We start from the raw sequence: 24,093 nt of genomic DNA, 5'->3' as shown, positions 1-24,093 counted from the left end.
GGACAGGAATGTACCAATTTGAAAAAGCTAGTAATTAAGGTTTACTATGGTTAATACAACAACATTCTGTATTACGTTCACTACAAGAAGTGTGACTAAGTTGTAACAACTCTGCTCCATCCATCTTCTGTAACTACTATTCGGGGTTGCAGGGAGTCAGGAGCAGAAGGTGGGAAACAACCCAGGATGGGGCACCAACCCATCACAGGGCACACCTACGGGCAATTTGGTAAGTCCAGAGTCCCAGAGGAAACCCCACAACCACTTGGGGAGAACATGCAAACTCCACACACAGAGAGCCATGGAGGAGACTTGAACCCTGGTCCTAGAGGTATGATGCAACAATGCTAACCACTGCACCCCACCCCACCCCACCCCACCCCACCCCCTGGCAACCCACCTATTTACCGAAATATGTTTTTAACATGCCCATTGAAAACTACAAGCAATTAAGCTTTAACATGGCATGAGGCTTAATGGTCCATTTACATCAGTTTTATAAATATTTATGTAACGAATGGCTATCTAATAGGAGATGTAGATTCCTCTGCATAATCTGTTCCTCTTACAAACTGTATCCTCCACGCCTCTACTCCTAGGGCCATGATCTGAAATTTGTATGCAGGAAATCTTTTCAGTGCCTGGAACAAAATTAAAGGGAAGGATGAGCTAGGAATAGGTTGGACCAACATCCATGCAGAGAGGCGTTTGATAATGACTGTGTCTCTCCTCTGAAGTCTGGCTGCAGCGTGGCTGCAACGTTTTTAAAATCACAGTAAATATCAAAGCATGTATTGTTGAATTAATTCTTAAAAATGGCTTCTAATGAACACATCAGTAAGGGAGCAGAAAGTACAGTTGTCTTTTTTTTTTTTTTAATCAGTAAATATGAAAGACAAAGCAGATTGAGGGAGCTAATTGTCAAGTTTTCTTCTTTTTTTTTTTAATTTTGAAGGTGGAGCAAAAAAAAAAAAATCCTTCATGATCTCCTGTCCATTTCCAGCATCGCTAGTTGTATATTTTATATGGAAATCCTCTTAGAATGCAAAGTAAATAGATTATGATACTGCGGGGGATTACGGATCGCTGGATGCTGTCAGATTAATTCCGCGTACAGGGCCGTCAGCAGTGCTGACGCCGCCGATCGCGAGCGCGGCGCTGCTACTTAAAACCCGGGTGTCGATTTCGCTCATGAATAAGGAACATGTCTAATGTTTGAGAAACGGGAAGAGAAAAATCCAAAAACCAGCATAGCTATACATTCATCGCCTGCCCATCCTAGATTGTCTCTGCACTTGGGCCCATTAGCTAAACGGCATTCCTACACAGATTTAACTTAAAACATAAATTTATTCAGTTGTTTGTGTACATTAACCTGTACCTTGACTTGCGCTAATCCCTGCCAACAGGTAAATGGTTTTAGCGCATAGCGTGTGTTTGCATTACAGCAGCTAGCACACGGACACAGTTAAAGTGAAAATACTTTTATTATAAAAATATACATTACAAACATAAGGTTAAACTTTTGACTGATAAAGCATTATTCAGTTCCATATCCAGAGTTACATTTGACTGCCTTCGCTATGATTGTTAAACTGGTCCAGTGTGGGCCAGAACGGCTGCTGAGGACAGATTCTTTTTACAAGTTTGTGGTTCTTCACACTAAACCAAAATGAACAATTTTCAGGGACCCCATTTGTCCAGTCACCTGAAAATAAAATAAATAAAAAAATAACTGACATCACATTAAATAGCCCAAAAAAATACATAAAATATACAGATGTGTAAAATGTAACTTGTAAGCGAGTTGAGGGTAGGTTTGAAAGACCTGTTTTCTCACCTGATCTTCACCTTCAACAGGGTTAAGTTCTACAAAAAAAATCCATTAAAAATAGGTTAAAATTTGGCAAATGAAAATGTGGAGTGTGCACTGCTAACACTAACAGATGGCTTTTGAGAGAGGTGCAGCTCAGATCTGCTAGGTAAACTGTTATCAAAGGTCTTGGGAACTTGCAGAACATGAGAAGCTGCTCAGGGCTGTAAACATTTACCCACCCCCCCCCCCCCCTCGGAGAAGCCCAGATCCTTTCTCCCATTTGAATTTGGCGTCAGCTCAGCTGCATTTTTCCTTTCCATGTCTAAAGAGTTTGGGAATGCGTGGTTGTTTGGGGACAGGCTACATTAAGATGGATGAGGGACGTTTTGGGATTGTTTCCTTTTATAGCAATGGATGCAAGTTGAAATCGAGTTGAGCAATCCAGCAAGAGCATGGAACCAAGTCCGAGTGAAACTTAAATCATCGTGGAGAAAATAAGCAGAAATAAGGAAGAAACCATTGGCTAAGACCTCAGCTGAATCTTCAGATGTTCAATGTATTTAAATGTAAACAACTGCCACTCAACTGAGGAATCTTTGAAAGGCTGACTTAATTCTGAGCGACTTTTTTATAAAAAAAAATAATAAAAAAATTCTGGGTTAGGAAAATATAGAAACCGCTACCCATATTCCGGAAATAATCCACTAATCCAGCATCTGGATTGCTGAATGGCTGATCTTTATGCAACCGAGACAATCAGTGAATCGCATGAGAGTCCTTTTGGAATTTAAATTTGACAAAGTGCGAATGTCTTAAAAACTTGATGCCCCTCAGATGTGAGAACTGATACTAAGACTAACAGAAGATAAAACTGTCACCGGCAAAGTTCAGGACTTGCTCTCGAAGAACTGTCATGAAGTACTTTTGTTTAAACAAAGTTATAAAAGTTTTTGTGAATGTAGAACTTGAGTAAGCACAGACCTCTTCATAGACACAACAGTGTTCAACAACCTGCATTCTTTATCATTGTATAAATATTACAGTATTGACCATTTTTGTAGCACTTTACTAAGTCACTGGGCCCTTCATGACACCATGGCTCAGCGAACCTCTAATCTCGTAACTGAACAGTAGGTTGGTCAGTGAAATCCTGAGAAACATTTTCTGCATCCCATCAAGACCAGGGTATGTTGTATCTCTTGCATTTGCTAACATCTATGGAAGTAAATTAATGACAAAAGTCGTTGATGGAAAAAAAACACGTTGAATTACACTTATCGAATAAAAACGCATTGCATTAATGACGCTTTGAATTTTTCGGGACGATAACTTATTGGGATGGGATAGTAGGCGACTTGGGGACTGACAGGTCCGTGATGTCAGCGATGACACCAGAAGGGACCTTAATAGCACTTTGAAAAGTATGATATGCCTAATTAATTAAGGAAAAGACGGTGACAATGAAACGGCATCGGACAGGGCTGGGCCGTGAAATATCGCGTCGTGTTTATGAACATTCATATCGTCATCAGTGTATAATATCATGCTAAACATTTGTTTTCTTACATATTTAATAGTTATAATGCACCATTTATACAAATTCCATCAAGGTATGAGTCAGTTGCTGGCACCCTTGCCATTATACTTGTTGCCAGCAGCTTTCATAACTGTCTGTCATTATCATAAATTTATCACGCTGATTTAAACTCTTGGTGTGTAAACCTTGTAGTTGCCCGCAGGCATCTTACGTTAGCAAGATAAGTTTGGTGATAATTAATGCAGCTAGCGAATTACTTGCATAAAAACCTACTAGTTGGGGTTGCAATAAGTTATATCGTATTGACCAGTAAACGACAAGAAAGATAAATAACACAATCAACAAAAATCTGCTGCCAAGTCAGTACTTGTACTGACCGCTTGCTCCATTTTGATCGCGGTTCCCGAAGAGAACTCTATCGGCAATCTATGGCTCATCCTGCTAGTCCCGGATGTAGAGGGTTGAATTTTGGATCGTATTTTAAACCACTGAAATTGTGGCAGCGTATTTGAAACAGCGAAAATAACGGGACTGAATATTGTAAAGCAGAAACAAGAGGACTGAATGTTACTGCTTGAATAATAAAGATGCAAATAAAACACATGGAATATTTTCAACTGAATTTGTTCTTTTGAAATTTATTTTGAGGCGAAATTAAATGAACTGAATTCATGTGGTTGAATTATAAACATGCACTTTAAAATACGTATCTTTTGGAACTGAATTTTGGAAGCCGAATATTTTTGTACTGAATATTTAAGCAATGAAATTACGATTGAAATGTTTTCAGTTGAAATGTTCAATGTTTAAATATATGCACATATGAAATTACAGTCCCCAAAAATTCAAAGCGTCATTAATGCAATGCGTTTTTATTCGATAAGTGTAATTCAACGTGTTTTTTTTCCATCAATGACTTTTGTCATTAATTTACTTCCATAAACATCTGGGTGAATGATCACTTGGCATTCTTAGGTTTGTTTTAGGCCGGAGCACAGACTTTAATCTATGATTGCATGGCCTGTCAATCCTAAATTTCTCCTTGACCTGTGAAGGCCCAGCTACGGTCACTCACCTGCATTTGTCCGGGGTCTGGGTCGGTCTCCTGCTGCAATCCCTGAGAATACACCCGTCTGAGCTCGGCCTCCTGCTGTCACACTGGAGCCAGGAGAAAAGGAGCATGGTATTTCATAAACAGCCTTAACCCACAGAGATGCAGGATGGCCAGTGGGAGCCGTCACTGTGTCTATCATTGGAAGGTTGCTGGTTCAAATCCCAGGGTCAGCCACATGATTGATTTCACCACTGGGCTGTGAGCAGAGCGATTAACCCCCCCCCCCAATTTCTCTGGAGACTGTCTGAGCCCGCTTTCTTTGGATAAAAGCATTGGTTAAATAAAAATGTAAATGTTACCGCTGGTGAAGTACTGTGAGGTTCTACCGGTTGATGGGATTGTAAGGTTCTAACCCACCGGTACCATACTTCTGTAATTTGGTATTCACGCCAAAGTGCAGGTGTGTAAAGAGATACAGGAAACCGGCTTTGCCGACGAGCTGTTGCCACCGGGTCCCGTGTCCGTCCTCCAGCGAAATAGACACATCAAGCGATTCTCCGAGCCACAGTAACACAGCGGATGCCAACGGGGGGGGGGGGATCCCCCACGGGCTACGACAGAGGGCACAAAACCGATTTTCCTCCCTTCCCTGGTGCTGCGCTGACCTAGCGTTGAGTTTGAAACCCCCTCCCCACCCCCCACCCGAATCTCGCTAAGCCTCACTAGCTTTCCATAAGCGACAATGAAACTTCATCTGAGACCAGATTAGATTGCTCGAGGAAAAACAAAAACTAACGAGAGACGGGGGGGGGGGGGCAAAGGGGAACTCTTTTTTCCTTTCAGCCGCCATTATCTCCTCTAAAGCATCTTGATCAGCTTTCTCCCGCTCCGGCGCTGGCACGGCCGTGGTCGGCTATGGTGGGGCTCTGGGTGCCAAATTGCCGTAACCCTCTTACTCTGTGTTCTAAAAGGAGCTTAAGTTGGTCCATCTTTTTTTTGGGCTGCGCCTGTTTAAATTGGCCAGTGCAGGGGATTGAGGATTTAGGGGCAGACAGGCGGGGTAGCTGAGTAGTGGTGGGGGGTGGGGGGGGGGGGGGGGGGGGGGGGCTTAAAAGAACATGTGGCTACGCTGTAGCCAGCAGCTGTACTGTCACCAATCATGAAACACCTACTAGGGTGAAATGCTGAGAGCCAGTCTGCAGTAATACACAGAGATCCACATTAAGCCAAATGAATTGTGGGGGGGGCTAAAACTATTAGTACCCCTCCCAAAAAACATGGAAGAAGGAAAAAGCACATCTGTGTTGGAAATGGACTTTCGACTGGTGAATGTGAAGTGTACCTTGTCGTATAACTGCTATACTAAAAGTAATGACTGATCTCAGATCAGTTTCTTTCATTAAAACACTAACACACATCACCAGATGTTCCACTCCTGACACCCACGGGGAAGTATCAGCGCACAGACTGGGCCCGACAGCCTGCTCACCGGGCAGGCACGCCTTCTTGACAGTGCGGCCTCGGTAGGACTCGACTCCTGTCATTGGCCGTTGACGGAGGCTTCCGCTTCGCTGCCTTGTCTCTGGGTTGTTCCGTCACGCTGTCAGTCACAGAAGGGTCACGCCCATGGCTCCCTGTTCCTTGCAAATACAGCTCCTCCCCTGGCAACACAAACAAATTCAGCACAAAAAAAACCCCCAGAACTCCCAGGCACTTCGGCTGGGATCAATAGGAGCCTCCTGTGGGATCAAAGGAATCCAGAATGCCTCGCTGGTTCCTGGTCGAGAAGCTGAGGACCACCTCTCTAAAGCATTGGAGTCAATAGGCTTTTCAGACCATAAGAGGTGGGATAAGGTGGGGGTAGGGGAGGAGGGAGACTGTCAGAGCACAAATGTGAAGCTCTCGATGAAGACCAAAGAACTCCACACTCAGTATGGAGGTCCCTCACCAGTAAGACACAGCAGGTTCCCCTCACTGCTCCCAAACGAGCTTCCACACCCTACAGCAGCTCTTCCCCACTCGCCTTCTCCATTCAACCCAAATCACTTCTCCCTCCTATAATTCGGCTGCCTTTTGCCGTAAATTCATGCCAGAATCACATTCCTCTGACCACAAGGGGCAGTAGGAACTAAATAGTGAGAGTCTCAGGGTCCAAGGGAACCGTATAGAGCGTGATCCCTGCATTGCAAGCTGCTGGAAGCTGGATGGTGTATGAAATGTTTTACCACAGGTTTCATTATTCTCCTACCTGGACCTGTGGTTGCAAAGTCTGCGTCGATCTGGTTGGCTTTCTTCATCGCCACCTCAGCCAGCACCAGCTCCCCCTTATCTTGAGCCATGTAATGGATGTCCTTTGAGGGTAAAGCAAAATAAGAGCTTAATCTAAAATGAATCTGGACTCCAATGACAATTGTCCATTTACCGGTTGTCAAGTTTGTGGCAGGAGGTGGAAGGAAAGTGACCCGTTTGAAGCGAACATCGGGCTTCCAGGGATCAAACGCGCTGCGGCTTCTTAAATCAGTCACGCTGTTTTCGCAAACCTTCACTTATGATTGTAAATTGGACTATAAAAAATGAGGGGGAGGGGGTGTCACCTGATAGGAAAGTCCAGAACCGCACCAGAATTTGGACACTGTCACAGTTTTACTTCAAGCCCTATACCTCTACACGCACGTGCACACACACACACACCTACCTTTATCGCCGACGGAAACCAGAGTGCCAAAAGGAAACTTGCTCCATCTCTACAAACGGGTATCTGGGGGCATCAACCAATCCCCAAAATTTGGTGTTTGGCCACACAGTAATTATCGGAATATGATTCCTCTTGTGTAAATAACATCTCAACCTGGGGGAGGGGGCTGGTAGCCATGACTGTGACCATTCCTAGCTGTTAAAATGGTTGTATACTTCAACAAAAATTGTCAGAATCAAAATTTTTTTTGGCAATACGACGTTCTATGAGCCGTAATCACCGCGGTGATAACCGTTTCGGCACCCTGTACAGGGTCCCCGAGGCAAAGTTTGTTTGTTTGCTCTGATCCCACCCACTGTCCATGATTGGCTGACATAAATGTGATGCTGTGGGGTTGGTCAGCAGGACTAATTATGCAGTTACCAGCATGCTTTGCAGCGCACCATGTGCATCTTTAAATATAGTATATATTATATAAATTTACACTAACTTCCATTTTTAAAGAGCAGCCATATCCATTATTAAAGTGACTCACTCATTTGTCCCAATCCGTTTATTTGCGCTCTCTACGTGAGTCTGCTGCACCAAAAACATTTTAAGCCCTCTAGGGTTGTGGTGTGACAGAGTTCAAGGTGGCGGCATCGTTTTAAGTTTGCGACAGATTGTTCGTGCCAACACGTTCAATTTTGTTTTGTGCAGATGTCGTTTGAAGTATATGGCCACCTTTAGTTTGGCTGGCCAGCCTGTGTTAGTCGATTCTGCTCAGCGAAACTGATTTAAGCGCTGATATAAATCTGGGAAACAGATCTGATGTTAGCAGTAGAGTGACCTGCCCTCCCAATAAACATTCATAGCACAACCACCCAAAACCCCATAAGAGGTCTCCCTACAAAACAAACTGGACTAAACAGACAGCCACGTCTGCTGAATCACTCATGAGTAGAGTCTTCCAAGCATGATCAGGCGAGCAAAACACACCAAAGAGTTGGATCCCGTCTCACATTATACCTGCAGGACTCCACCCGTCAACAGAGTATGACACTTGTTTTGGCCTGTCAGCCGGTAACACTCCGGTCTAATCCAACGAGACAGCCTTGGTGCGCCGCAACGACGGGCCTTGTGCCTGACCGCCCCGAGGAGGCAAAGGTGGGGTACGAGAGTCGTTAACAAACAAAGCCGTCACACAATGCAGACACTGACAGCTGACGGGTGACCTAATTGGGTACGTCATCCTGGAACTATCGAAGAGTAATTGGAGCCGGAGAATGCAGTCTAAAAAAAAATCCAAAAATACTCAAGCATGTGCCAACGCCCCCCTCACACAAAATGCGTTTCAGCTAACAAAGACCTTCTAATGTCACTTTAATTGTTTCTTTTACAACAATCGAATTCCTCGGGGCTGCAAGTTGGATACCCCATGACCGTAAGAGATGCTGTAGATGGAACAAGGAGACCTACTTGGAGCACTAGACCTCTATGTGTATCTGCCCATGTGCTAAAGACTGTTCCATCTCACTTCTGTGGCTCATTGAAGGAGACGTGGGATGAAAGGTTCTGGTCTTTGTCTTGGACCCATTGTCCTCTTTAGCGTCTCGAAAGCAGCTCATGGGCACATTCATAATTTCTTACTTCCTTGAAAGATACGAGTCCCCAACCCCACTCCCCCAACTTCAAGTTTCCCCCACCTACTCGATCTTCCCCACGGCGGAACCCGTTGGTGCAGAATGAGCCGGAAACTTTGGGTCTGATTACAGGAGAGCATGCGGGGCAGGAATGAGGGGAACATCAGCACGGCACACACACCAGACGGGGCTCAGCAGACCCCGAGGCACAGGAAGGAGGGGAAGGGAACAGCCCCGAGCTCTGACACTGGAGCCACGACTGGGACTGTTTCCAGCTCATTCCCATCAGCCGGGGAAACATCGAGCGATGCTCAAGGTGCTAAATGCAATTCGATTACGTTATAATGCTAAAAAAGACATTGAGGCCGCAATGATTTTCGTTGGACAGACTATAAAAATATAGGGCAGCCGTACTGCTGCCCGACACCTCAGGGGTTGGGGGATGACATGCAGTCCAGGGTATCCCCTACTTAGGGTTTCCTGCACTGGAAGATGATGAGATACATGGTAGATACTTGCCATGAAAAGGTCTCTGGCACCGATGTCTACCGCCAGTAGAAAAGCTTTCTCAAATCGCTGGTACCTGGAGATGGAGTTTAGACACCAAATCAGACTAACGACAGACTAAGAATTCAAAGTACGTCTACAGAGGAGACCCATGTAAAAGTAGCAGCGAGAACCTGTCTTAGGAATCTCTAGGTTGACTGAGTTTCGAGAGGCATTATAAATGGGCGAGTCACAGAGGTACCATGATGCAGAGGACAGGGTGAAGGGCTTTGTGAAAGACAATACAGAAGTGACGCGTGCACTCGCAGTCAGAATGCGTATCACAGATGGGGAGTATAACTCCGCCACACCCTCTGCAAACTCTTCCGTCAATTCTGGACCAAAAGAATGCGGTTTTTGCTTCATGTCATAATAAACAACACAGTTGGGCGATAAGACAGCATCTTGAATTCTCATCGCAGTAGGAACCCAGCCTCTTATATCCCAGTGCTGTGCTACCCCACAGAACAACATGGAACGAATGTGAGAACCTGAGGATAGCGCCACCTTAAGAAAGAAGCTTTGAAGCGATTTCTTTTTATTATTCTTTTTATTATTGTCTAGTTACTGAAATACTTTACCTAGTCCAGCCCTGAGCTGTTTACAGATGCCTCTGTTTTTTCTTTTGTCCTGCCCTTGGGAGTCCGATATTAACCTCACAGGATGCAGTGCATGCGGAAGACCACCAGGGGGCACTCACCTGAGCAGGTGGTGAAAAAATCTGCGGGCATACTTGCAGATGGAGTCGCGGTACTCCAGGATCACCATATCTGACAGAGGCGGAGACGACGCGTAGAACATGCCTAGAGTAGCTTCTAGCCGAGCTAAAGACCAAAACAAAAACAGACAGGAATATCATCAATAGGTCAGGGGGCATCCAGACCAGCATCTGAAACTGAATGAGAGAAATATGTCTTTAGAACCCAACTCAGAAATGACAGGGAGGCCACATCGAGAAGAGACCCAAGGTCCACATTTACTGCAGACGTCAAGCCCTGAGATCCTCACCCTCCGTATGCGCATTGAGTTCCAGCCTGAACAGGTGGTCTAAGATGCCGGTCAGCCCACGGTGGCATTCAGCTCCCATGATGCTCCAGTCCATGTTCCCCAGCAGGCCTATAGCCTCCTCCACCTGCCCGCAGCGGAGCCTCTGCTGAACCACCTCTGCTGGCCCCAGCTGGCCACCGGTCAGGGCGCCTGGAAGGTGGACCCAACATCGGACGCATCAGCCACGCAGACAGATAGGATCTACAGCTGCGCAGTGACAGCTTGGCATGACTTGAAATCTCATACCACATCCCACCATGCTGCGGCAATTAGCATTTTAGCATCAGCAAATCGGCACCTTGTCACAGCCCCAAGTCGCCCGGGCGGAGAGACATGGGGAGGTGGCTCATTCGGGACAGCCAGGTGACAGTCACCCCAAATCTAAAATTGATTTAAAATGGAGGCGAAGTGAAGTAGGAGGGAGCGTGGGGGGGGGGGGGGGGTCATACATCGGCCATTGAAAAATGACAATGCGGCGGTTATCAGCCAGGTCTGGGGGGGCCACAAAGGGTCCAGTGATGCCGGTCAATCATCAGGCTGAGCTCCTGAGTCTTTCGTCAGTGTCTGCCCTCGGATTAAACCCCCCCCCTCCAGGGGACTAACAAAGAGGAGCATGGGAAAGGGGGATTAACCCACAGACCAGCCCCTGGACTTCTCTCAGGACCCAAGCAGGTGCCCCTAGCGGAGCCTGTCCCCAAGCCACCCCTTCCTGATGAGCAGACGCACTGTCTCACTTTGTATCTGCCGAAACTCTGACTCATTCACTTCACTGTCTGAGAATATTGAACAATTATCATGTCATTAAATAAAACAGTTCTAGTTCAAAGCGGAGGTGGATGCAGACAGACTGAAATCAGGTCTGATGCTTTTTGCTGTTGTGGCATCCAGCCTAATAACTGTGGATCTTGCGTGGTGGGGGGGGGGGGGTTCTCACCCAGCTTGAAGCGTAGCACTCCCAGGGGTCCCCCGTGAAAGCTGAGGCCCAGCAGGTCGCACACCTGGGTGACGTCGGCCCTGGGGGTAGCGGGTAGCCTGGGCGTGGCCCACTGAAGGCCCACCAGCCCCCCCGAGGCCTTCATGTGTCGAGACAGGCAGAGGGAGGGGCCAGGGGGTGGTGCCAGATCTTCTGCGAGCAGCCGCAAGCCCACGGGTGCCAGGGTGGCGTCGAAGCACTGCAGCTCGCCCTGGGGGCTGGCGATGGCCACCAAGGCACCTGCAGGGTGCCAGGCCATCAGTGCGGGCAGAATGGGTGTGCGGGCAGAGAGGCGGGCATCGCGCCGGGCATTCCACAGCACCAGGGACGAGTCGGACAGGCCCAGCAGCAGCGAGTCCTCCGCCGGATCGCGGCACCAGCAGGTGGGCGGCGCAGATATGGACACGCGGTCCGTCGAGAGGCACTGGGGGTGCCCGCGTGCGCACTCGAACCTGCAGCTGAGCACTGCCCCGCCTCCGCCTGCCGCCAGCTCCAGCGTGAGGATGTGGTATGGCTGCCGGAGGCTGAAGCAGCAGTCCAGCGGGTTGCCCTCGGTCCGCACGCAGCTCAGAACCTGCAGAACCACGGTTCAGGCGTTATAAGGAACAGGTCTGTAATGACATCACCATGGTAAAAGCTCATAAGGGGAAACCGCACACTCTGGACCTCTCAGTCCAGTCCTTGAGGACCCCCCGATAGTCCACATTTTCACTCCCTCCAAACTTGCAACACAGATGCACCAGTTATTCGGTGTTTATGATTGGTAGGTGAGAAACATTACAGTACTTTCAGTGGCCTTTTCACCGGAGCAAAAATATCTTTAACAAATATGGGAAATATCCTTGCAAATATGAAGCAGAGTATAATCTGCTTTGGAGAGTGAGAAAGTTCAGGTCCGATTCAGGGGCAGGATGAGCCGAGGACGATGTCAGCAGCCGTGATGACAGAGACGCCAGAGAGCGAAGGTCCGCGAGAGTCTCAGCTGCACTGACTCCAGAACGGGCCCAGTCTATAAACACATACCTGTGAGAATAGGAGGACTCTCCCTATCTGACAGCGCATGTGGTTGGACCCCTGTGATGACCACGGCACATTTCGCTGTCCGGACACAACTGCGGATCAGAGTCCGTAAACCCCCCCCCAGTTTGTCAGCGGGTGCCAGAGGAAAAGGTATTAAGCGGGTTGCCTGTCTGTTTGCAGGCAAGATGATTTCTTCTCCCATAATCCCCTGGGCTGATCCCTGGGGGAAGCAGCAAGAGCTGTCCCCAGGGATTATGGGAAATGGGAAAAAAAAAGCCTTGTGGAAGGAAGAGTAGTGGGGGGGCAAATGAAGTGCTGACAGAGCACAGGAGGGACCCTGGGACAGCGGCCCAGCGTGTGCAGCAGCCGCCGGGTGTAGGTGCACCTGCCACAGGCCACAGCTCTCAACTGGTCCAAGTTCAACTGGATCCCACACTGGGTCCAGTGAGGCTCCATCTCCATGTTAAAAAAAACTGCATCTTTAAGTTATCAAACTTGTGGTTAGTCGTTCTGTCTCAGGGTGTATTTAGGTCTGTAACTGGGTCAGAACGGATGTTATTTTAGGGTGGGGAGTATAACAGGAACCATAATTCATACAGAGGGGCCAACCTTATCATTAGCCAATGACATGTTTTGAATCAGTGAGTGATAGGAGAAAGGGACCAATGAGCTTTCAGATGGGGCCAGTGCCCCTGTGACCCCGCCCATGTATATGCCCGGTAAGGGGACAGCTTTAGTTCGGCTGCCAGCCTTGCGTTGTGGTTCCCGCTGTTCATGATTATCACCCCGTTTGGCGTGATGGCCTGACAGCCACCAGACGAGGATAATCTTCGGCTATCCGGGGACACAGCGTATATAAGCGGAAAGTGATTAGTGCGCCAAAGTCAGTAGAAACATCCCCCCCCCCCCCCCAAGGACAAAACATGGCATCCTGCCGCCGAAATCATTTTAATGCAGCCTCCCAAATGTCGTGCCAAGCCAAGGGGCACCCACAAACGCCAGCCTACCCAAGTGTGCTAGTTGTGCTGGCTTGGCAGGGGGGGGGGGGGTCAATGCAAACAGCAGCGGTGGGAACTTTGCTTTGTGTTTTCTCTAGGTTGACAAAGATTCAGCCGTACGAAGCTGAAGCGAGCGAGTTCCGCTGAGGCACAAAGTCATCGGGACTCCGGGAGCCCTGGCCAGAGCAGGGGAGCGGGGGGGGGCAGGCTTTCTGCACTCCTCCCCCAGCATTGTGGCATGAAAGATAAACCCCGGGTCGTCCAGCTGAGTGGCCAGCTCCTGTCCATAGTGCCAATTATTCAGCTTACAGAACAGAGGGATGGAAGGAAAAAGAGAAAGAAGGATGGAGTGAATGTGGGGAAGGAGGGACGAGAAGCAGGAAAGATGGGGATCTGTATGCCATCATCCAAATGCCATGGATATTTCTGATGCACACCCAACAGTCCGGCCTAACTGAGGCAATGCCCCCCCACCCCCACAGGCAGGATGACTAAGATCATGTGACCACTGCCACCCACAGACTCAGCATCAGCGTGTGAGGCTCCATGCTGTTTTGACTACCTGCTGTTTTTCTTTTCCCCTGTTTAGTGAGAACCCCCCCCCCCCCCCCCCACAAAATAATTAGAAGCTCAGTCTGTCAAACACAAAGCTACGTTAAACGCAATTAAAAAACGCTCAGCAATAAACTGATAAACTGGACCAAAAAAAAATATTACAAAAAAAAAAACAAGTGCGAAGCAATCATGCAAAAGAAAAAAAAACAACTAAAATAAAAATGTAAAAATGTGCTTTTTGTGTTTTTTTTTCATTACAGTTATTAAATTCTGGGATTACAGATCATTAAAAAAGTTAAAAAAAACAAAAAAAAACATAAAAACGGGCACGCAAATGCACACGTTTCCACCCCGCGCCGCGTTGCGGCTTATCGGCGAGGCCTACGAATTAAGACCACAGAGGGAAACAAACAGCACTTTTAAACGCTCACTACGGCTAAGTAGAAAATTGGCTTAGCACGCAGATAGCGAACTCCACAAGAAAGGAACACACGGACGAGCCCGCAGCGATTGAAGCCTTCGTCTCTCTGATGAGCCCCCGCGTTTGATTCGCTCGGCGGTCCCCGCGTAATACGCTAGCTTAATTTCACACCGTGGATCCACAGAACGACAACAAACAGTTTAATTAGAAATAAGGTGTGTGGGGGGGGGGGCTTTAATGCTTTCTAAGCATTGAAAGCGGCAGTAGGTGAATGACTATGATAAACAGCTGCGGAAATGTTTGGCGTTGCAGATTTTTTGTTTAGCGTTTATTTTCATGGGTAGTTCGTGGGGCGTCTTTTTGTCTATGAGCCCCACCCCCTCCACCGCTCCCGCTCTTACTGTTAAACCCCCCCCTAGCTTGTTTGTCTTGCATCCGAGTTGGGCTGGGCTAGGCTGCTAACCCCCAATGGGTTCCTGTCATGTGACATGGGTCCACATGCGTCGCTCTGACCAATAACCTGTCAGATAACGCCAGAGCTAATTGTCGGACTGAAAATGCAGCACGGCGGCTGCTGCATGTCAGACGTTTTTAACTAACTGGGCTTAATTCATTAACGAGGTTGGAGTGAACACCAGCATATGCAAATTTTGCCAGGAAGCTAGAACCAAACCTGCGGATGGGGCGCGTAAATAAAGTCACATGACACTACAGGTGCAGGACCAGAGGGTGGGGGCCAAGCTAACCTTGAGGCCACTGGCTGCCTCCCCGCAGCTCAGCAACACCAAGTTGGCCCGGTCGCCCTCGCTGGGGATGGGGGACCACAGCCAGGGCTCTTGGTCCACGGCCGGCCACCAGCACACTGCCACGTCCTGCGGGCCGTTCAGGCCGATTCTGCGGGCCAGTCGGCGCCCCACCGGGCCGGGCAGGTCGGCACAGAAGACCTGGAGGAGTGGAGGAGGAAAAGAACGGGTAAGACAGCCAAGAGGCATGGACACCCCCCCCATTGCCATTTCCCGCCAGATTTTAATATTTAATCCTTATTTCTAATTTTAATATCCCCAAAAATGAAAGAGTTCTGAGAGAGGAAACAAACCCACACGTGATATACTGGAGGGGGGGGGCAGGCTGCAGTGGAAATGATAACAATAATAACCAGCTCTTCTCTGCCAGCATATACTGGGGACTCGTCCCCTCCTGCTGAAATCAGCTGCTCTCTCTCTCTCTCTCTCTCTCTCTGCGCATCACAAGGTTACGGCTGGAGCTGTGCAGTTGTGTGGGGGGGGGGGGGGGCAGAACAATCTGTCCCCCACCAACCCATTATTGCTTCAGCCTGCCTCCATGGCACTAACAGGGGTTCGAGTTTCACACGCTAGATTCCGCGCTGTGTAGCCAATGCAAATCTGTTTTTTTTTAAATAAAAAATTAAAAGAATGAAAAATATTAATAGTAAAAAAATAAAAAATGCACTCAGGTCCCCCCCCACCCCGCCATCTCGCTAGCGGTTGCTGGTCAGCAATAATCAAAACCACTTTCGGGAGGATTAGACTGAAAGCTTAGCCTACTGGACCAAACCGTGGCTGGGGCCAGGGGGTCCCTCTTATCAGGGCCCGGCTTCTGGAGCCAGCTGCACCGCAAGACAGATTGCTTTCATATTCCCCACCGCGGTGCGACAAAGGGTGACAGTAATGCGATAACGGCGGAGCGCGGGGCCGGCAGGGGGCCACGGCGCCATTGTGCATTGTGTCGGGCCGCGGCACGAATCGGGCTCATCCGAATCGCCGTCCCTCTCCCCTCCGCGCGCCGAAACGGGGCTAATGCTTCCTAAACAAACAGCCAATCAAACAAACGAGCAAATAACCAACAAAGAAGTCTGCTCGATGCGGACGTGGCCCAAATTTCCGGCAGGAAAAGGCTCTCCGTTACGCCAGGGTGGGGCAGCCTTGACCCCTTTCCCATCCTCTCCACTTTCCTGCCGGCAGAAACCCAGCTGACGCCACAGAAAGAAATAAATCCCTGCCAGCGCCGCCCTAGTGGTGCCCCCGCGAAACAGCGAGGCTGAGGCACATGCATTCCGGTCCCTGGCGCCACCTGCAGGACGCATCGTCAACGCTCAGTGAATTTTTCCACAGGCTGTTGGGCAACGGTACCCGAACGGGTTCCTGTCATGTGACATGGGTCTGACCAATAACCTGCCAGCTGACGCGAGAACGCAGACACACACAGACATGCGGCCAAATGAAATTATTCTGAGATTAAGCTGTTCCAGTCTTCACAGGAAGTGGGAGGGTCGTGTGATCTCGTTCAAAAATTTACGTAAATTTTGACCTAATTACTCCATATTCAGGCCTGTAAAAAAGGGGTCAAGGATACTAGACAGGCTAGTGACGGAGCGAGGCATGCTGGGAGATAATCACCTTCAGCTCTGAGGGTGAGAGCTTCTCCACTCGACGGCTGAGCTCCGGTGAGCCTTGATCACGTCTGTTCAGCTGGACCAGGCAGACCTGGCTCTTCTCGATGAAGGTGAGGAGAAGGAAACGTTCCGTGATCAGGGCTGGGGAGGCAGAGAGGGCCGGTGGCCTCGGTCAGCAGCCCGCAAGCACACAGACACAGACACACACACACACCCCACCCACCCACCCACCCGTGTGTGGGAGTACATGCACAGACAGGTCCACATTTTTACAGTACCACTCAAACATCTGGACATACCTGCCTTTATTGCATTTGCCTCTATCTTAGCTATGTTATTCACCTCATAGTAAATGCCTAAAGGTAATGAAATAACACATGTCAAGTATTGCAGGATCAAGAGAAGTGTTCCGTATCTCAAAATGTTATCAGATTATAGGCTCTTCAAAAAGAGCCCCCTTTTGGTTCAATGACAGCACTGCAGACCCTTGGGATTCTTTCAATCAGCTTCCAGATGTAGCCACCTGGAATGCTTCTCCAGTCCTGAAGGAGTTTCCAAAGGTCCCAACCATAAGATGGCTACCTTGCTCTCATTCTTCGATCCAACTCATCCCAAACCAGCTCTATAGGGTTTAGGTGGGTGGGGGGGGGGGGGGGGGGACTGTGGGGGGCAGGTCATCTGTCACAGGACTCCATCTCTTTCCTTGCTCACCAGATAACACAGTACTTACATAACCTCGAGGTGCGCTTAGGGTCGTTATCTTGTCGAAAAAAAGGTGAGTTTTAGTAAGTGTGTCTAGACTTTTGACTAGTACGAGTTTCTCTCACAGAATTATAAAATATTTTATTTCTAATTGTACTATCAGCAAAACAGAGTAAAACTGATCACTATCATCAGCTGATGCTGGTTATTTAGAATCCATTTCATCTTAAGACAGTGCTGTACCCTGGACTGAACAAAATGTAAACAGCAATGAAATACGACACCATTACAGTTGTTAGACGTTCCTAAGAAGTTGCCTGGATCCAGTACGATTGTTTTTCACAAAGAAACAGGCACACACAAAAATGAATGACATCACTGCAGAAACTCAAAGTCCCAAAAACAACAATTTTATGAGAAAGGTTGACTTTGTAACCCAACATCATCATTCAAAGCAAAGAGATGCTGTCCCTAACCCCTGCCGTAAACAGATAGCAGATGTGACAAGTTCCCGCCTAGTCCCCACCCCCCCCCCACCACCTCATAATTAAGGTGTCCCATGTCACTGTGAGTGAACGGTAAAGTGCACGGGTGGGACTGTGAGCTGCTCTCGAGTGTCAAGCGATTAAGAACCAGTTAGGGTGTAAACAAGCAATCGATTCTGAAACAATTAGGCGTGATGGGCTCTGCGGTCCTTCTTGTTGCCGTGGTGCAGGCACCTTCTGTCCCAGAGAAGCAGAGGACGGGAGGAAGGCCGTACTTACCCCCCTCCCCCCACTACTTAGGGGCGCTTAGAGGAGAGAGGACCCACTGTCCATTATGTTTGGCCATGCAGATCTCCTGCGGTGGCAGCACTCAGCACCCCATTGCATGCTGGGATAGGTGTCTTGGGGCGCAGAAGTGACTCACCGTCGCTGATGGTGCCCGCTGGTATCCGGCCCACTAGGGCCCTGTCAATGGTGATCCGCTCCAGCTGCGGCCCAGTCAGAGTCAGGGTCACCAGAACCCTGGACCTCAGCAACAGCTGCAGGTAGGGAGATAGGCACCAAAGAAGTAGATGGTAATGTTAACATTGGTATAGGCACCAAAGAAGTAGATGGTAATGTTAACATTGGTATAGGCAGACAAAGAAACTGCAAGCAGGTCACTATCATCCATAAAATGTGACAGACAGACATAAATATCACAAGGTTTAATAGTGATGTTGAACTTCTTACCAAAATATCTAAAAGTCAAAACTCAGGATAGGTCTACAACGTTGTCCAACACAACAATACCACTGAGAATCTCTTTCCACCTGGAAGCCAGCCTGTTTTCCTGAAAGTCTTCATTCTGAAAACCATTTAATGATTTTTCCAGGAAGCACCAATAAAAAATGTGTAGCTTGATTTTGAATACAGTCTTGCAAGTGTTGTTTGAAGACAGTTGTATCTAGATACCACAAACAATCATGGCCCTTCACTGTCAAATCTGGCCAATGAGATCCAGCAAAGTCTGACCAATCACAGTCCTTCTCTGTCAAACCTGACCAATGAGGTCCAACAAAGCCTGGCCAATCACAGCCCTTCACAGTCAAACCTAAACAATCACGGCCCCTCAGTAATCTCTGCCCATCATTTTACCCCGATGGACAGTGTCCTCTCTTCAACCCTATAACCTGAATGAGCCGGAGGTCCATCTGCTGACTCTCCGTAACGTAATGCTCTGTCAAGGTGAATCACTGCCAAAGCAGTGGTGTTTACACACGATATGCCATGTTTACCTACGATATGCCATGTTTACCTGTATTACAGTGCCTACCCAAACTTAGAACAAATAAACAGGTAAGAGGCCAGAGGGAATAGCTGTGCCTCTTTACCATCTTTTGGCAAAGAATTCTGATACAACCACGCGTTTGTGTTTTACATGCTGATTCTGCGTCACACCGGCCAGGGCTGCTGGTAACGATGAAGAGCATTTCATCTCAGTTTCTCACTTGGCTTTATTCCCTTTCAGTGCTGCCTTGTATCATTGAAACTATTTTTATAATCAAATCCTTTAATATCGTAAGCAAATAAATTCCATCCACTGATCTTTCAACTACTTATCTAGTGTAGGGTCATGGGGGGAGGGGGGCTATCTCAGGCGGGACAGGGAACATAGAGGGGATCAGCCTGACGGGATGAGGATCGTCGGAGGGGCGTGGATACTCTGGCAGATTCAGGGGGCCCAGTACCTGCCCGGGGGCCCTTGAATATGTAAAATTATACTTGAAACTGAATCAGAGGGGCCCATGGTAACATTTTGTCAGGGGGCCCAGAATTTATAAGTATACCTCTGTGTGTGTGTGTGTGTGTGTGTGTGTGTGTGTAATCTGTATTTTTGTATTTAATATATATATATATATATATATATATATATAGACATTCACAAACACACACACACACAATGGGCAATTTATAGATTCCAGTTCATGTAACTGTGTGTCTTTGGACTGTGGGAGAAAACCCAGGACTCCAGAGGGCAAAGGAATTAAAAGATCCAATTTCAAATAAAACTCGCAGTTGTATAACCTGATAATCACGCAGCCATTCTTCAGATAAAGCGTAAAAATAGTATATTCTATACATTATTTGCTCTGGGGTAGTAGTTGGGTATTAAAATGGCATAACTGACACCTGGTCTATTTAATGCCGACGGGCACTAGTGTTGGAATATATGGGGGTCGATTCCAACAAGAGGCACGTCATGCGACAGGCTGCTCGTTACCCAGGGGCGTGAGGGGGGGCCGACGTGGAGGAGGGTCTTCCTCTATTCTGATCTATCACAGAGAGGCTCGCACACGCGTGCACACACACTTATGCATAAAGACCTCGGCGTGCGTCCCGTGTACCTGACAGGTCCGCGTGTTCCGCCATTGCCAGTCGACACATGGGCTGGACTGCAGCAACTCCTATCAGGAAGTGGGGGGGTAGATCGAGAAGAAATGGGATGAGAGGGTCAGGTCAGCCATTCCCAGGGATGGCCCAGGCTGCTGTGGTGGGGGGGGGGGTCTGTTTCTGGTTTCAGAGCGGGGGGGCAGGAGGGATTAGGGAGGGATGCAAACACAAAGCTGCATCTGTGGCGGCCTTTGGAGCAGGGCCGCTCTTACCTGCGGCCCCCGCTCACTGATCCCCTCGCATATTAGGGCTGCTGACAGAGACGGGGGCCCGGAAGAGAGGCACTGACGCGAGGGCTTATTTACAGCAAATACCTCCAGCTCCTTGAGGGAGTCCCGCAGCTTCTCGGGACGCTGGTTCTTAGGGGTCCAGGAGTACCCGCGACCTGGTGAGGGACACAGGACAGCCATGAGGACAAGGTCTGCCCCCCCCAGCTTCAAATCTCCAAACCCAGCACCGCCACCCCCAGGTCCAACTGCTGCCCTGAAGCATGTGACAAGGAGTAGAGAGTCTGGAGGAACATCTCAGATAGAAGTGTCCTCAGACCACGTCCAATACAGCACTCTACAGCAGTCAGTGATGACAGTCACTTAGGTAAAAGGGGACAGAGCCATCTTGTAGGAGTAGATGTACATCGGAACCCTTCTTTTCATAGAATCCATGTTGCTCTCCTTTGCGACACACATACAAGTGAGATGGAGGCTTTAATTCCGAGCTCAGTCATTTACCCAACGCGCCTGGAGCATTTCAGGGGTTTAAGTGCCTTGCTAAGGGCCCAGCTGACATGCGACTACACAGCCAATGAGGGGATTCGAACCAACGACCTTCTGATCAAAGGCACAGAAGCCTAACCTGCTAAGACACACATTATCCCCACTACTGTGCACTTATAAATATGAATAAAGATATGACTGGCACTCAAACATCCGGGTGTAACACACATGTTCATGCTCGGATGCCTGTCCATTACAGGACACATACAGCACGGTGTAAAAATCTTAGGTTAAAGGAAATGATGTTTAAATGATCTTCACGTTGGTGCAAAACTATGCTATTATGCCTCCCAAAGTGTGTCAGAGCTTCTGCTAAAATCACCCCAGTGTTTGCAGCAACCATCCAATACACCCATATTGTTTTATTCGACCACTAGCTCACCTCGTATAGCTAATCAATATCTCATTGACTTTTTGAACCGATTTAATTAATTTAGTGAAATTTAACAAATACATGGAACTGTTGAGGTGCCCCTGAGGAACGGTTTGGGAACTGAAGCGGTGTTCATCTAGCCATCAAAATAGATATCAGTAACATTTTGGAGAACAGAATTTTTTTTTTACTAGTTTTTATTGTTACTCTTAATTTGCATACACTCTATTGCTAAATTGTGCTTTTTGTTCCGAGCAAAAGTGCACTTACTACCCGGATAAATAGCTTTAAAACATTTCCGTTGACTGCCTAAGACTTTTGCACAGTGTTGTACATGAATATAAGATCATACTCTGGGCAATTTAGAGACACCAATCAGCCTGGCTGCATGTCTTTGGACTGTGAGAGAGAATCACCCAGGGGGGCCCCACCCAAACTGGGGAGAACTCCTCTCACACAGAGAGGGGCGGGACTCTGACCCTCAACCCAGGGGGCATGAGGCGGGCCCTGTCGGCTGCCATGCCAAGCGGTTTGCCCCGTATCGGCGAAAATCCCGCATTTCCCATCAGGCCTCACACAGCCTCTGATGTGAATAAATATCAACAAATAAGTTAACGGCAGCCTCCGGTGAATTCTGCTTCTGAATATACATTAGCATTAATAAGGAAAAGGGAGAACAGACTTTGAAGATGCTGTAATCAAATCCAGCCTTTTTTTTTTTTTTTTAAAGCCATTAAGATTTTTTTTCTCAAGCGTGAAAACAGGTAAATAAGTTAATTCATATGAGGGGAGGGAGGGGAGGGGGGGTGTGCCTCTTCTGATAAGGGTGCTTCAGTCTGCTGGGGGCAGACTGGGAGAGGCTGACTCGGAGGCGTGTCTGGATGACGGCCATACTGGTATCAGGGCAGGATGATTCAGTGCCCGACTCCGGAGCTTTCCTGCGCCCATTCCGCACCCTCCCTCCCCGACCTCGAGGGAGCCATGCATTCTGGGAAACTGCGCAGCAGTTTCAGGCCACTAGTGAGCTGGAGACCGCCTCCTACAGGTCAGGCAAGGTCATTGCTGCTTATCTTCATATGAAGGAGAGGAGAAATGAGCAGGACGTACCCTCTGCCAACTGCTGCTTCTCATGAAAGTAGTGCTGCTCCAGCAGGGTAGCTGAAATAAACAGAAACCGCGTTACATGAGTGTGTGTGTGTGCGTGTGTGTGTGTGTGTGTGTGCGCGTGTGTGTGTGTGCGTGTGTGTGTGCGCGCGTGTGTGTGTGCGTACACATGTGCTAGGGGAGCTGTCAGCGCCTCCCCTTGAACTCTGCGCCGTGGCCCTGTCCTACACAAAGGTGCCCCAGAACTCCTACCTGCCCCCCAGCCCCCAACCCCCCAGACAGGAAGCAGCCCTGGCTGCAGTGCTCTGCCACTTCAGGACACTTCCAGGATTAATGGCATTAATCAGATAAAGGAGCATTATGAAGGAGCATTATGATACGCTGAGGGCCGGGGCACCTGCTGAGGGACAAGGGAGCCCCAACCACGATCACTGCAAACCTAGAATACCCTCTAGTGGATGAAAGGTGAATTGCAGCTTTAGTCCAGCACATAGTGCTTCTAACCTGGAATGTATTGTGCGAGTTTGTTAATACTGTGCATCCTGGGTCACAGTTTCTACTGAAGCTTAGAGTCCATAATTGGTCCTGAAACTAATCTGTCTGCTCTGTGCCTGCACAGAATACCTGTCACTGCCTAGCAGTGCGACACGCATGTAAACACAGAAACACTAGGCAAGAATATTTACCTGGTTCTCCCTTATCGTAGTACTGGTATGTTCCAATATCAGTGTCTGTAGAGAAAAGACAAAGGGAGACAAGCAGGTTCATGGTTCCGGCATTAGGTGACCCCCCCCCCCCCATCTCTTATTTAATAAAAATGTGAGGGAAAAATGGCTTCCAGTCTGAATATCAGGAGGAGTATTATTATTAGGCGAAATGAAATTGATGAGAGCTCCTGCTGACCACAATACATGTGCTTACTGACTGAATCGGAACTGGATGATGAGTATGAATGGCTTCCTGCAGACCCAGGTGATCTCTAGCCTAGAAAGGAAGCCTAGAGGTGTGGGGAGGGTGCAGACGGGCAAATTACCCGAGACGTTCAGGCCACTCCGGGTGGACCACAGATGTAACTCCGCCAAGCAGAACGCCATCGATCCCTGAAGTTAAACGGACCCAAAAGACAAAGAGAAGACTAAATGAGAAGGGGTATGTTTTTGTGGAATACACACACACACATACACACACACACACACACACATACACACACTTCAATTGATGGCAGGTGTGTACCCAAAAAGACTAAATGTTTTAATTAAATCAGAAGGCGCTTCAACAAAGTATTGGTTTAAGGGTGTGCACACTTATGCAACCATCTTATTGTATGTTTTTTAATTTTTAGATTTTTCCCTTGTTTGTTTTCAATCCGTGGTCCTTTTTTTTTTTTTTACATCTAAAAAACCTGCCATTTTAACAGGGGTGTGTACACTTTTTATATCCACTGTATACATACACATGCATACACTTGTATTCATATCTTTGTGGGGACCTTACTTTCATTTCTATGGGAAAAACCCTAATCCCAA

General features: G+C 48.1%; 1 protein-coding gene across 1 annotated transcript in view; it reads right to left on the bottom strand.

Moving 5' to 3' along the window:
• Positions 1–1,468: 1,468 nt before the first annotated feature.
• The window catches only part of wdpcp (WD repeat containing planar cell polarity effector), a 32,208-nt gene continuing 9,583 nt past the window's right edge, over positions 1,469–24,093 (bottom strand). The window contains exons 2-18 of the mRNA XM_072709524.1: positions 23,601–23,667; positions 23,254–23,298; positions 22,571–22,621; positions 20,632–20,702; positions 20,272–20,331; positions 18,309–18,423; positions 16,702–16,838; positions 15,031–15,228; positions 11,252–11,864; positions 10,279–10,467; positions 9,971–10,094; positions 9,244–9,307; positions 6,656–6,758; positions 5,897–6,068; positions 4,429–4,511; positions 1,841–1,869; positions 1,469–1,708 (exon numbers count right to left, since the gene is read on the bottom strand). Coding sequence (XP_072565625.1) covers positions 1,658–1,708; positions 1,841–1,869; positions 4,429–4,511; positions 5,897–6,068; positions 6,656–6,758; positions 9,244–9,307; positions 9,971–10,094; positions 10,279–10,467; positions 11,252–11,864; positions 15,031–15,228; positions 16,702–16,838; positions 18,309–18,423; positions 20,272–20,331; positions 20,632–20,702; positions 22,571–22,621; positions 23,254–23,298; positions 23,601–23,661 — 2,166 coding nt within the window. The 5' untranslated portion in view covers positions 23,662–23,667 and the 3' untranslated portion in view covers positions 1,469–1,657. The remainder of the gene's footprint in view (positions 1,709–1,840; positions 1,870–4,428; positions 4,512–5,896; positions 6,069–6,655; positions 6,759–9,243; positions 9,308–9,970; positions 10,095–10,278; positions 10,468–11,251; positions 11,865–15,030; positions 15,229–16,701; positions 16,839–18,308; positions 18,424–20,271; positions 20,332–20,631; positions 20,703–22,570; positions 22,622–23,253; positions 23,299–23,600; positions 23,668–24,093) is intronic.

This window comes from Paramormyrops kingsleyae, chromosome 3 (genome assembly GCF_048594095.1).
Source record: "Paramormyrops kingsleyae isolate MSU_618 chromosome 3, PKINGS_0.4, whole genome shotgun sequence".
Classification (NCBI taxonomy): Eukaryota; Metazoa; Chordata; class Actinopteri; order Osteoglossiformes; family Mormyridae; genus Paramormyrops; species Paramormyrops kingsleyae.
This window is presented reverse-complemented; position numbering and strand designations above follow the sequence as displayed.